The 14,375-nt window shown below is 40.0% G+C and overlaps 1 protein-coding gene across 20 annotated transcripts in view; it reads right to left on the reverse strand.

Moving 5' to 3' along the window:
- Positions 1–385: 385 nt before the first annotated feature.
- MARK3 (microtubule affinity regulating kinase 3) overlaps positions 386–14,375 on the reverse strand; it is a 62,799-nt gene continuing 48,809 nt past the window's right edge. For 4 of the 20 annotated variants that reach the window (XM_032112886.1, XM_032112883.1, XM_032112891.1 and 1 more), the window contains 5 exons: positions 13,047–13,211; positions 12,067–12,324; positions 9,700–9,726; positions 5,010–5,054; positions 386–2,878 (listed from right to left, as the gene is read on the reverse strand). In XM_032112886.1, coding sequence (XP_031968777.1) covers positions 2,533–2,878; positions 5,010–5,054; positions 9,700–9,726; positions 12,067–12,324; positions 13,047–13,211 — 841 coding nt within the window. In that variant the 3' untranslated portion in view covers positions 386–2,532. The remainder of the gene's footprint in view (positions 2,879–5,009; positions 5,055–9,699; positions 9,727–12,066; positions 12,325–13,046; positions 13,212–14,375) is intronic. The other 16 variants (XM_032112893.1, XM_032112898.1, XM_032112896.1 and 13 more) reach the window with 7 other exon arrangements.

The raw sequence follows: 14,375 nt of genomic DNA on the forward strand, positions 1-14,375 counted from the left end.
GCAGTGGCACCTGCAAACCTACACAGATCCCCAAGGAGTATGAACAGGTATAAAGCCTGTGTTGGGGAAGCAGTTCCTCTTTGGTTCGGAGAGCTGAAGAAAGCATCTTCCTTCCCAGGCAGCTCCCAGAGGCTTGAACACCAAGTGTGCAGGGTGCTAAATATTCTCACAACTCGGTAAGTTTACAAGGCATTTGGGAAGGAAGCTGTTAAAAATCTTTTTCTGATTATAATAAGTGATTTTTTTTAATACCTCAAATAAAGACTTACTCTGAAAGAACCTTCTGAGAACACTTTAAGAAAAAATACCAAAGTACAAACTTTAAATATCCAAAGTATGATACTGGTGCACTTTTTAGAAACACTTACATACTTAACAGGTGAAGTAGGAAGAGAGTATTTCAGAAAACATTTAATATGAAACCTTTTGGAACTTCCATCGAATACAGATTTACATAATTTATCAGAACACTTTTTCAGTTCAGACAACAAAGTGCACTGCCAGGTGAAAAAAATACATTTGGTGGAGTGCTTAAAATGTAGGAAGTGAAAGGATAGGTGACCATTCACCTGAGAAAGTACAATGACTGCCCTGAAATGTCTTATTGCTATTACAAAATGGAGTTTTCATGGAAAAAACCCATACTGAGCAGCACAGGCACGGGCAGAGCACTGAAAGCCAACTGAACTCCGGTAGCACCTGGAGTTCTCAAGCCATGGCATGATACAGAATATACAGAGAATAAAATGCAAATTCAGGAATATTTACTACATTTAACAACTATGATTACCCTTTAAACTAGCATAATCAATATCAATGCTTAGGGGGGAAAGAGAGGGGAAGTCTGCTGCCTTCACAGACTACAGATCACAAGAGCTAACTTGCAAAATATTAAGGACTTTGCATTTTCACCTCGGGTCAAACCTGAACTGTGTACTATGAGTAACTATTAGCTCACTGCAAATTTAAAATGCAAATTTAGGCTCCAGTTTAAAGCACATGTTAAGTACATGCGTTAAGTGCTTCACTGAAATATAACCACAAAACATTAATACAAAAAGTCAAGTAGATAATGCAGGGTATTATCTACACAAGTCCTCGATGAAATAAACTGAGTATCGGTAGGAAACAACGCATGAAGAAATCTCTTCATTCTAGTTTGCAAAACCAAATCCGTTTCACTGCTGTGATGGTTAAAAAGTGGGGGCTATCCCAGAGCAGCTTCACGTCCTACCGAAAGCTAGTTGGCCATCAGAGTTCATCAGGGGCGGGTTCTACACCGCACGGGGACAGAGGACAGTGGACTCCCTCAGCAGCACAGCCACAGACACACTGGCACAGAGCCATCCAAAGCAACACAGCCGGAACCAAGGGGAAGCACACTGGAAGAGAGCTGCAAGGAAAAGCTTCAACTGCTCCTACCTATGGCTGTAGTTTAGCAAGCTGGACGTTTGGACAGAGGAGATCAGTAGCCAATTTGATTCCCACTTTTGGGGTTCAATGCTGAGTGTGCCCGGAAAGCGAGGGACAGCACTGCCCTTCGTGCACCAAGGCCTCGGAACGGCACCGACTCAGACGTGGCTTGCGGCAGAGTATGGCCATGATTTGAGAGTCCCTTTGTGCTTTGTATCAGCCTGACCTAGACTAACGTGGCAAACTCGCTCTGAAAGAAAACCACTACTCAGCAATTAGCACCTCCTTTTACACTGCCTCATTCCCCAGAGAAACAACAGAGAAATGTTCTTAGCTGCGATCAATACTCATAAGCCAAAAGGACAAAGATACAATTTTAGTAGTTTAGCAGAAGCAGAAGAATGGAAGCGTTTACCCAAATATTAATGCACAAATTAACTACATTATTAAAATTTGATTCAGACTTAAATAATAAATAGGTGGGCAAAATATAATGCAAGACTTACTCAGTAAAAGTGAATTTTTAATAATCCCATGAGATCTACTTAGAAAACAGGACTAATAATGTTCACAACCATAAATCCAAACCCTTCACACACTTTTTTTTTTCTTAACACAGCAGTGAACTGTAAACCTGCGTTTACTGGTTATCGCTTCAGTCATTTTAAATATTAACTCAAGTGTTTCCTCCTTGGCCATTTCAATTTTTAGCACCAAAATTAGCCCAAAAAGAGGTACTGGTACAGCTCGATGTTGTAAATGAATTGTTTACATATAATACTTTATATATTATACACACATACTGTACATTCACACATCCACACAAACAGGAGGCATATTTAAATGAATATATTCTGTGTCTCAATTTGTTGTCAAAGACTTAGGAGCAATGGAAATAAAGCAGAAGGGGTAATATTTTACATAGTAGGCAACTTTAATGCTGTAGTGCACTTATAAAAAAGTCCAACTCTCCCTCCCAGCTCAGCAGCTTTTTTTTAATATCACTATTCAGAAGGATGCAGAAGTTATTGCCTAAATGTTATTCTATACATTTCCATCGGAATTCTCAAAAACACTTTAAATTGCTAACTAATTTACAACTTAACTATTTTTTTCTTGTTACAGCTTTAACTCATTGGCAATTTTGGAAGCAATGTTTTTGAAAGCTATGGATGTTCCCGATATCCGCTTAAAGCGAACTCCATTCAGGGACAGTCTTGGCAGTTTACACACCTCCATCTCCCACTGTACAAGGTTTTCCGCGTGCCCATCTCCATGGACACAGAAAAGCAAGAAACGCTCTCTTTGTTCATAGTCACAATTATTGGCATCCAGGACCTTTCGTATTTCCCTCATCATGTCATTGGGATCCATGGAGCTGGTGGTTTTCATGCTCCAGGTAAAACGCAGTGACCGAGGCTTGGCTTCCTTGTTCTCATCCTTCTGATCCACAGCTACATTGCGGCTGAAAGACAGGAATTTCAGAGTGAGCAGGGCCAGCCACCCTCCCCAGGGGCCACGTTAGTGAAGCCAACACTCAGTGCACACCACCCGGATTAGAGCAGCACTGGAGGCTCCGGCTGCAGCCCAGCCCCGCTCCCCAGCTGCTGTACACACACACGGTCAGGGGAAAGCTGTAGCTGCTGGGGCTGGAACAAAGGTATGGCACATTGAGGTGTGACACAACTGGCAGTCACTGGATTCAGGAGCATGAGGGCAATGACCTTCTGGAGGCAGAACTACATGCAGCACCTACGACTTGATTTTAAGGCAGGTTCTGCTCAAAATTGTACTCTCAGGCCACATGGGCAGCTGAAACACCAGCTCTGTGATAGAAGTTTCTGGAACATTCAAGTAACAGCTCCCTGTGACAGGAGGGTGCTCAGTCCAGGCCATGGGAGGTGCCCACTTACAGGGAATGGGGTGAGCCCATGCACAAAGGGGCTGGGGGCTCCTCTGCACCTTCTCCTGGGCAGCAGCTGGGAGACCAAGCCCTGGAAGCGCCCATGGAGGCCCACAGCAGCTGGCTGCGAGCAGAAGGAAGGACAGCAGGACCAGGGTCACCCACCTGCTGCCCAGGGTCAACACGAACCCCCAGGCCTGGGCGGGCTCAGTTACACTCTGGCCTTCCTGCGCTGGGGCGTGTTTGAGATGATCCCTGGGGACACACCACACTGCAGGCTCTGGGGGTGGCCTTCAGAGAGGAAACACTTCCTCCTAAATTGGTCAATAATCCATTAAATACCAACGGCTGACAGAGGGAAAGCAATGAAATCTTCTGCAGCTACCAGCTCTGCAGTTAATTGCCTCTGAGACTGATGTGCATGAAGAGAGCTGGAAGTCACTACGAGACACCTCTTCAGTGTAGCTTGTAAAGATGGTGAGTGAGAGGGTTACCATTATTGTCACAGTTTTAAGAGATGAAGCACAAAATATTGAGGGTGTGTTTCCCAAATCTGCAGCTTTTTTTTTTTTTTTAAATTGAAAAGCTTTTCCTTTGGTAAGGATACGTAAAGTTATATAGGACAAAGGAAAGAAATGTTCCAGAAATTTCTAGTTTGCAATCATTTTTCTACTTTAATAAAATCAGTAGTCATGCAGCTAAAGATCAAAGAATTACATTTGGACCTCCAGGGACAAAATACGGATTTGCTTTGTGAGTATTTGTACATTGTCAGTCACCTCTTCAAATTTAGATAAATATATTGACTGTCACACTTAACTATTTTTTGAAAATAGCTAACCTAACTGACCCCAAACCATGCAGTTTAGGTCTCATGTTGAGCCTCCATATTAAGCCAAGCTGCTCTTTGAAACAGATGGCAACGGTTACACCATGTTTTATTTCTACTACCATTAAGCAGGCAATTATGAAAAAGATAAATAAAAAGTGATAGCAAGGCCACAACTAAATAAATATATTTCTCAAATATAACCTATTTCATAATTCTCCTATTAAAAGACTTCTTGTGACTGTGAGAGTCATGGGACTATGCAATGTGATTTGCCAGATGTTATAAAATTCATCATGCAAATTAAAGAGTATTCTGTTTTAAGGTTTTAATTTATTAAGGTTGTAAAGGGCCAGGGAAAACCCCAACTTTTATTCAATGCTTATTTTATTTTTGGAAGCTTTTTCTACTTGAAAACAGTTGGCAAAACCAGCAGTTTGATAATTTCTAGTATTTTTTGATATGCTGATTTTGGAAGAAGAGTATAACATGAAAAATATTTAACTATTTGTGATTTCGGAGATGAGAAATATCTTATCACCCTTCAGTGGTTATTCCACACATTTGCAGCTTCACTAGAGACCACTTATCTACACATCTACACGACAACAGCAAATTACAATGACTAAAATGCAAAAAAAAGAAAAATCACACAAGGGAAAAGGCAACAAGGAAAGATGAAAGTTTAGAACCAAGTCAGTCAGTGCTTTAATAGCTGTTTTGCAGACAGAAATGCTTCTTTGTTTAGTTCTAATGACTTACATGAAACAAAAGCTGCTGCCTGAAGCCACTATGCCACATAATCAAGGGGAGAAAGGTTCAAACTCACCTAAGTAACATTTTAAACAAAAATTTTACCCTCACCTTGAGCCCTCAAATCTCCCGTTCCTCTCATATTCAGTCGGGAGCCTCAATGAAAAGAATGCAGAAGCAAAAGGAAGCGGGAAAGAGAAGACAAATCTTACACTACAATATACAATATCTGAGTAGTTGCTAAAAGATACTGCAATCATACCAAAGGTGTGTTAAAATACAAAACAACAAAGATGTAAAGAACTTGGTAGGTTAGGCCAAACTCAGAATGTAACATATTGTCAAACCAAATGGAAGTCTATAAACCACAGTTTTTAAACCGACCATAACTAATTTTAACAGTGTATGTTTACATGTTAAATCTGTAGAACTCACTGAATAAATCTGAAGTTCTAAAAGCAGAAAATGTGAAACTAAAGTTACAAAGCATATTGAAGTGACTGCATTATTTAGTAAGTACCTCCTAAAAGAGATATAACTCCCACATATTTTTAGGCTAATGTTTTTTAAAAGTTTTATCTGGAATAAAGTATATATTTCAAAAAGTCCCCGTACCTATTTACAGACAAGTCTGATCACCTTGTGTATTTGCATGCACATCAGATCTGAGGTGTTTAAACAATAACAAAATACCTTCATGCAAAAGAAGAAGATGCATATACATTTTAACAGAACTTTAAGAGGTAAATCCAAGATTTCTCAAGTTGTGGTAACCATCCTATTAATTCCCACATGGATGCAGCTTCCCCACCTAAGAGCAAGCTTAAGCTTTCTGTCTTCTTGCAGTGCTTAAAGCTACATTGCTAGTCACTACCATCTACTGAAAGCCCAGGGTCAAGCAGAATTAAGGGGAAAATTATCTTTCTCTACCTTCCCATTGTTGCAAGAGGATGGTTCAACATATCAGCATTAATTCTGCTCAGAGGGATGCTGCCTGTACAACACTCCTACCCAGACTAAGGCAGTACATGGCTTCCCTGAGTAACACAAACACAGTAATTTGGGTAGCAGGTGTCTAGGGACAGGAATGTAAGACAGTAACCTTATTTTCTGATGCACAGTGATATTTATATCAGGGTGTGGGGGGTGTTACAAGGCGTGATTTCCTCCTTTCCTTCCTTTTGAGGGCTCTGGTGAGGGATCAGCCTTGCAAGGTGACTCTGGGAGTCCCTGTCACAGGGCCAGGCGCTGTGCTGGCACTGTGAGGGGCAGGGTGGCAGCACTGGCTGCACGGGCCACAGAGCTGGCCCAAATTCAACTCAGGTGCCACTGCAAAGCAACTGCACTTAACAGGGTGCAGAGTTGCTCAGCTGTGAGCTGCTTGTCATGGCAGCATCTGATCAGAACCCTGCTGTCTGAGGCACCGCACAGCTCACAGTACAACAGGGACACCACCACTGACAAATGAACGGCTGCCACAAGCAAGGAAGATACAGAAAAAATGAGAAGAAAGCAACTGGGAAGCCCCAGTGCAAAGTGGGCAGTTATTGTAGTTATTTTCATGAGATCTCGGGCTACTAATCTATGGCGGATATAGGAGAAGGTGGAAAAAGATTTTTCATGTCTGCATATACAGAGTCCACAAAGTCATCCCGTGACAGCTCTACAGGACCAAAAAAGAGGTAGGCAGGAATCACCATATGTACCAACTGAACAGATCCATCCCATTCAGATGATTGTTTCACTGGGCAAAGCAACCAACAAGTTAGAAAACACTCCTCAGCTGAAAATTAAGAGTACTTGAACTTCAAAGAGCCTTCTGTGTTCCTACAAAGTGGAAGATGGCAGCTTTGTTACAAGCTGCAAACATTTATGGATTTTTGTGGTTTTTTTTGTGTTTTGTTCTGAAACGTGCCAAAGGTTATAGAAAATCAGAGCACAACCAGTTTCCCCAACAATGAATAGCCTTACTGTTGCTGGAATCTGTCCAGAAAAGTCTGTAAGGAAAAATCCCTAATGATGTTCTAACACCCTTTTCAGTTTGAAATTGAGCCAAAGTGTTCAGTTTTTAAACCATTGTACTCTAAATCTAAGAAAGGTCATTATTTAGAATATACCTGCCACTTTGAAATAATAAACATTCTCATGGAAGCCTCTCAGAAAATCCTCACTTTGCTCAGTTTTTCCATGCATCAAAGTTCCATTCACTGAGCAGGAGGAACTGCATAAAGTGACACACAACCTCAAATATGAGCCACCATGCCAAGCTTAGGAGAGCTGTGCCAGTCTCTCAAGGTGCTCCTTCCTTCATGACAGACACTGTTATGGTCCAGCTCTACAGCCCAGCACTGTTGCTCTGGGAACAGTCACTTACTGTACTGCCAGGATTGTTTTGGTTGGGGTTTGTGAGTCAGATGCAGCCCTGAGGCCTCCTCACTTGCTAATACAATCTTCACTTCTGTGCTAGTTTATGCTCTAAATTTTCTGCTTTTGCTTGTGTTTTACATAAACTGATTTTATGGACCAAGACGCTTCTTGGTCCTGAGAAGGGAACAAATACATAGGCAAGCTGTGTTCTCATTTGTCATGCCATGCCTACACATTATCTGCCTCATGGTTTACGAAGGGCTTTCACAAATCTGATTGTTTCCACACATCTGTCCCGAGTTATGCTGTGTTTCCTGTTCTTTACATCTTTGTATGCTATTTCAAATATCCAAGTAAACACAAAGAAAACTGTCTAAAAAGATACTGAAAACCAACAAAAAGTGCAAGATGATAAAATAAGATCAATTTATGGAAATGTAGAAATGATGCTGCAATAAAATCCAGAACATTGAGTCATTTTTGCTGTCAAAAAAAAAGTTAAGACTTCCACAATATGCAGATTGGCAGAGACAGTGCATAGTACAAGATATATATATATATATACACTCACACATACATATATATATATATATATATTTGATAACCTCTGTGTACTGAGTACAATAGTAAAAGTCAGCAGTTTAACAAGGAGTGACTGATTATCTACTTTCATTCAGCTCCCTAGAACTGATGTTGTGGCACTATGTATACATGCTACTGGGTTACCATAGTTCTTTCAGAACAGTGAGCTCAGGTAGGATTCATAGCAAATAAAGCCAGGAGAAACTGCCAAAATCCCCAGCATTTTCAGTTTTTGTACCTACATACAGATCAGGTATGGAGGGACACCACACACACTTAAAACAGAATTTAAAAAGCACACTCTGGTCCTGTGTAGGTGGTGTAAGGCTTTGCAAATTTCTTATTCAAAAAGATGTATTTGTGGAAGCTGTAGCAGATAGCTCCACAATGGTCTAAGACTTCTGGCCCCAAGCCAAATGTAATTTTTAAAAAATTGTCTAAAAATTACCTGAAGTCCCAAATTGAAACAGTAACCTTCTAGTTTAAAACTGTACTCATATTAGCATTCCCTGTCTTTCTTCAGAACAAACGTAGATGCATCCGGTTGTGGAGGGTTGCACAGATCACAATCCTTTGTTTTAGATGTGGTCTGCACCCCACAGCTCATGATGCACGATGGGTTAAAGCCACTGGCACTGCTCAGTTCCAGCTGTATGTTGAGTTGTATGGTTTCTTTCCTTAACTAAGTTATTGCATTTTCTCAAGTCAGCAGTGACAATGCCAGCCAAGCCAACCAACACCAGTTCCAAACATAGACATATTTGGAAGAGCACTGATTATTATCACCATGGCATGGAATTTACTCAGTTAATCAGGTAGGGTACCTTTAGCCTTGCACTGTACATAATAAATCCACATTTAGGCAGCAATTTACATATCTTAGGACTCCCTAATCTAAGCATTTCTTTGAAACAGTCTAACTCCAAATTACAGTCACAAGAATAGCCTTGTATTGTGAAACTTAAAACATATGCCTGGTTTTTGGCCCCATCTCCCTGGTTTTGATCAGCAGTAGGAAATTGGAAGTACCACCCTTTAAGAAGTTCCAAGACATGGTACAACTAAATGGGCTACTACAAAATTCTACTGGAAAATTTACCTGTGCATCAAAATTGTGTAAGCAATTTTCATGAATCATAGTGGATTAATGAGATACATAGCAGCTTGATTCATTCCCAAATTGCAAAACTAAATGAAATCCTTTGGCTTGAAATGTGAATCAGACTTCTGAGCTTTTCCCCTTTCGTTGATGAATCTGCATAAATGCTGTACTTTTTGTTTAAAACTGAAGTGCCCTGTTTGCACTTCAGCTGCAACTCACTTCAACAAATGCAGCCCATTTTAAAATAAATACACAACTATTGAATCTTCATTCAGTCTAACACACAAAACTGTTCAACTCACAACTGTGCTCAGCTGCAGGCAATAATTCAAACCTTTTTTTCTCTTCAATATCATAAAACAGAGAGATAATTTAACATCACTTACCTTTATTTGCTTGCAACCTTATGTTTTGTTTATACTTTCATCATTGTTACCAAACACCTCATTCTTCAAACATAAGCATGCTAAGTGTATTAGTACAGAGAACAGAATTACTTTGGCACTACCAACTCTATCAAAGAAAGAGGAATTCACAAGGCATGCTTAGCATCTTGTTATACAACACAGATGGTGCCACAGATTCTTAGGTATCATCATGAGTTAATGGATTTATTCTATGCTTTCCTCTGAAGAAAGAAAGTATTTAGTTCTCAGCAGGAAGTTTAGTTTTCAGAAAACCAAGGCTAGAAAAGCCAAATCTTTTGTTAATTGCAGGAGCCACTTTTTTTTAAATATAAATAAATCCTACCTTTTGATAAACCTGAATGACATGTTTCTAAAAGAAATTAAGCCAAAACAACAATTAACAAAAAATTTTGTACAAAATAAATTGAAAAAGGCATTTAGAGTGAAACATGCAAAAAGATCTCATTTAAAATGCACAATCTAAAAATTACACTTCAATACATTCTCAGATTAGGCAGGTTATTTAGGGGCTGAAGAGTAAAAACTCTTGGCACTGCTACTTTCAATTTTTTCTGGGAAATATGTCACCAGTATTTATTATGAATTAAAATATATACTGGTGTCAAAACACTTTGAAACTCGAAATCTGCAAGGTCAGGTAAAAATATGTTTGGATTTTCTTCATATATTTACCATAGAAAGCAAAAATCAGTAACTCTACTATAATTATATCTTGAGTATCTTCAGAGTTAGGTTTCTTCCTTTCTTCATAACGTTAGGTCAGCCATGTTGTACCAAAAGCTGCCTTAAATATTTAGCTATTTTAGCGGCAGAAGCTGTAACAATTGCCTACACCAGAATATAAGTAGTTTATAACCAAAGGAATTCTGATTCCCCATAGAGAATGCTACAATAAATTAACAAGTTTTAAAGTTTAAAACATTTATTTAACAGGAAGAAACATAACCATGTCCTTCAGTGGCACTATCCACCTCCTCTGTAGTTTGTACAGCACTGCATGTAACAGAGCCCTAACTGCAAGACATCCTCCAAGTGCAAACAAATCATCTGTAACTGTGCTATTGTGTTACAACTGCATGTTATTTAATCAAGTCCAGATGGAATTTAAACTACTGTCAAAAGCCACGGGGAAAGGCTTCTTCAAGAAAACCACACTGCACTGCACAAGTTGAAACTCAGAAGTAATGATAGAAGTTTGAATGCTGCCTAAACAACTGAGTGAAAAGTTTGCATGTTCACAGTTTGAGTGTCCACATTTGGAACGTCAGATGGACAATTAAGCAAGGATATGACAAACAAAAGTACAGAAAGAAAGAAGTTCCAAAAGGATGTGGCTGATTAAGACCTCACTTGACATAAAGCACATGGCTTAACTCTTAAAAAATATTCAAATTAAACATCTCTCTCTCTCAACATAAAAATAAGGGGGAAAAGCCCAAACCAAATTTCCTAGAGAATAGTGTTTCCCAGGGAAGTGTTACCTGGCAGAGAACTGAGCAAATTAAAACATTTATCAAAGGCTAGACATGTTTTTGTTTTGCACAGAAGCAACTTCTACAGTTTTAAAGAAGTTCACTCTCTAAACTGAACTCAGACAGACATTTGTGAAAAACTGGAGTCTGGCTTAGCATTATTTTGTAGGAATGGGAGACTGCAAAGGGGATACTGAGAGTGAGGCACCTATAGTCATAAAATAGACAGGAAGGAAATGGCTTGCTGCTGATGTGGTATAAGCTTAAAACAAAAGCTAGCAGGCCAAGATCAGAATGCTCTTGTCCAAAAAACTTCACCTGATAAGGAGTGTACAAAAGCTTGATGATTATCTTAAAATGCAAGTTGTGGAGATGAGTGGTCTGACATATGTGGTATGGGAACTGACAGGTTTTAAATACAGAAGGAAAAACCATGATTTTCAATTTCAGGGTTTATAGTAACTAATGTAAATCATACATGGATTTGAAATTAGAAGTCCAATTAGATTAAAAACTGTTAGTGCAGGAACAACACCTGCTGAAGCTAGACTTTGGCTAGACCACAATGCCTTCACACCAAACACAGAATCTGCACATGAACTAAAGGCCAAAATAGGAATAAGCTTTTCAAGGTTTGACCAGACTCCTGCCTAGACTCAAATCCTAATACTGCCATTACTTTAAGATAGCTCGTGACAGCACTACTGCAAACAGAAGCTTTTGTCTCCTGCCCCTACCCTTTCATCTGTGGTATTTCTATTTCTGTGCTGCCAGCAAGGTTATGCGGAAAACACTGATGGACTAAGTGACTGGGAAACACAACCTGAGCTTCTAATGCTACATCAAGTATCTAGACTAGATCCCAGTTTATGCCATCTACAGATGGACTATGCAGCCACTGAACAACTTTTCAACTGAGCTGAAATGTTTAATCTCTGCAGCATTCGTACCTCATTCGTTTGAGGTTGAAGAGCACAGCAGAAACAGCACAGACTAAACTGTCTCACATTTAATCCCATTTGATTCAACTCCCAAAAACAAATGGCTTCTGTAACCAAAATAGAACTATGAAAAAATCACAAGCAACTGCATTTTAAGTTGCAGAATTTAAGCTATTAATGAGTAAACGTGGACAAAACCACCAAAGCAATGAGGTATTTCTACTATAAAAAGGAAAAAAAGACAGGAACATTGCACTGGCATTTTAAGAGGCTTACCTTCTTGTTAGTTTTGAAGTTAGTTTACTAAAGAGATTAGTGGAGCCCCGGGTGCGGGTCTGTGAGAGCGGCGTCGCCTCGTGGGACAGGCTGGGCGAGGCGGGCGGGCCGTTGTAGGTGGCGGTGCGGCGCTCGCGGAGCTGCCCGTGGAACGTGCTCCGGCTGGCCGTTCCTCTGGGGAAACGAATACGGTCAGGGGTGGTCGCACTGCTAATGCTGTGAGTTGAAGCAACAGGAGTTCTCTGATCGGGAATAGTGCTAGGGCAGAAAACAAAAAAAACCAATGCTAGAACGCCTTCACACAGGCACTGCAGCTCAGCAGGAAACACAAAACACTATGTTCTACAGTAAAGCATAAGCAGACACTTTTATATAGGCCAAGGTTGGAAATACCAACATTATTACAGCACTGTATGGAATCAAAACTTGTAAGAAGTTAGGATTAAGAGGCTGCCGAAACAGAAACCTACATAGGCAGAAAAGTGCAACAGGAGTATCCTGGAAAAACCAGATAAACCAGGCCTACAATGTTTCACTGAGAAGACTGATAAAAGAATAGACCAGTAAAGTTTCCTCCCAGGAAAGAGAATAGGTAACTTTAATGTCTCTCCCTCCGCATTCTGTACATACATCTTTGAAAGTCTTGCTAATTTGAAAGTATCCTACACAAAATTCTCTACAAGCGAACCGCTCCAAGTAGTGAAGTCCTTCAGGATACACAGTTTAAGTCCCCACAAACTTTGACAATAGGGAATGTCCAATACTCCTAACAATGGGAAAAAAATTAAGGTTCACTATTGCAGGATTATGTCACAGACAGCCTGACACACCACAAGACAAATGTAAACGAGACTAAAAAAATGAGGAAACACACATCTTGTGGGCAAAATATACTAGAACAATCTAGGACTAAAATTCCACAGCACAAAGTTAAGAAGCAGTGGGTATAAGTTAGTGTCACAACGATTTCTGGTTCTTACATAGGCCTGAAGTTATCTGCGCCATTGTCTATTGGAGGCAACATCATCTTCGTGTGCACAGAGGCTGACATGGACATCGACTTCTGATGTCGCAGCCGAACACTGGAGAAGGATGTGGTACAAACTGAAGCAGGGCTAGCTGCGTAAGCGAACATTTCTGTCAGGCTGCGAGGGGGTTTGGGTTCAGGCAGAGGCAGAAAGAAGAGCATGATGGACCAACAACAAACTACTGCATAGAAAAAAAAAAGCAAACTTTTCCTTCTATTAACTGGTTTATCAAAGAACAAGAACTCTAACAGCCCTCCTCTTCTATGTAAACAGCAGTAACTACCCTATACTCCCCTTAAAAAGCATCCTTACTTACATGGCACTGGACATCTATAAGTGACCATGCTCTTACCATTAGCATTAGTTTGCAGTGATACCCTCCTTGATGTACAGAACCTGCATAACTCAGAATTCTATGCCAAAGCTCTAGGATAAAGCACTGATGTAACTTGTATTGCTCTTAACAGTAAACAATGCATTAAAACCCCCACCAAATGCACTTTCCAAAAGACTCACGATAGCTCCATTACTACAGTGAAATCCTTTGTTTTCAGAATGCATCCATGTTAAAAGAAATAAGTGAAAGTTGGGCAAGCTGTCAAATCTACATCAGATAACTGAGGGACTTCACAGGTACAATTGAAACCAAAAATATCATGATCTTTAACAACTCCAGAGAGGCCAAAAGAAAAAGGCTGCTAATAATGAACCTGTACGTGTAGTAGACACTGAACATTGCTTGCTGTTCTCTGAAGAAAGAGGAATGACTTTTGAAGAGCATCTTCTATTGCTTAACCATGAACATTTAATTCTTCAAATTACCATTCAGGCTTTGAAGGAAAGTATAGAGCACTGTCTCAGCAGAATGGCCAGTAAGCTGCCAGCTGTATAATATGTTCAAATAGGAGCATTAAATTTACTTATTTCTTTAGGCCAAAATACTCTTTGCAGCCTTCACATTACCTAGTAATGATAAGGATAGGAGAAAAGTGAGAGGCCACAAGATGTTTTGGGCCTTTCAGACTACACCACCATGTCATTCATCTGAAGTTTGCTTTAAAAGTAAGACAATTGTAATTCAGAAATATTGCTCGAGGTTAAGAATTCAGTAATTCTCAGTGACAGTTTCATGACACCATATGTTCACTTTCAAGTTACTTCATGGTTACACACACAAACTCAAGTCCTGTTACCGAATTCTGGTACACCAGGCTTTGGAGAGGAGAATGCTAGTGCAGCTACAAGTGTCAGCTCACCCACTTTCTCAGGCTCAGCTCCCAA

This window comes from Corvus moneduloides, chromosome 6 (genome assembly GCF_009650955.1).
Source record: "Corvus moneduloides isolate bCorMon1 chromosome 6, bCorMon1.pri, whole genome shotgun sequence".
Taxonomy (NCBI): Eukaryota; Metazoa; Chordata; class Aves; order Passeriformes; family Corvidae; genus Corvus; species Corvus moneduloides.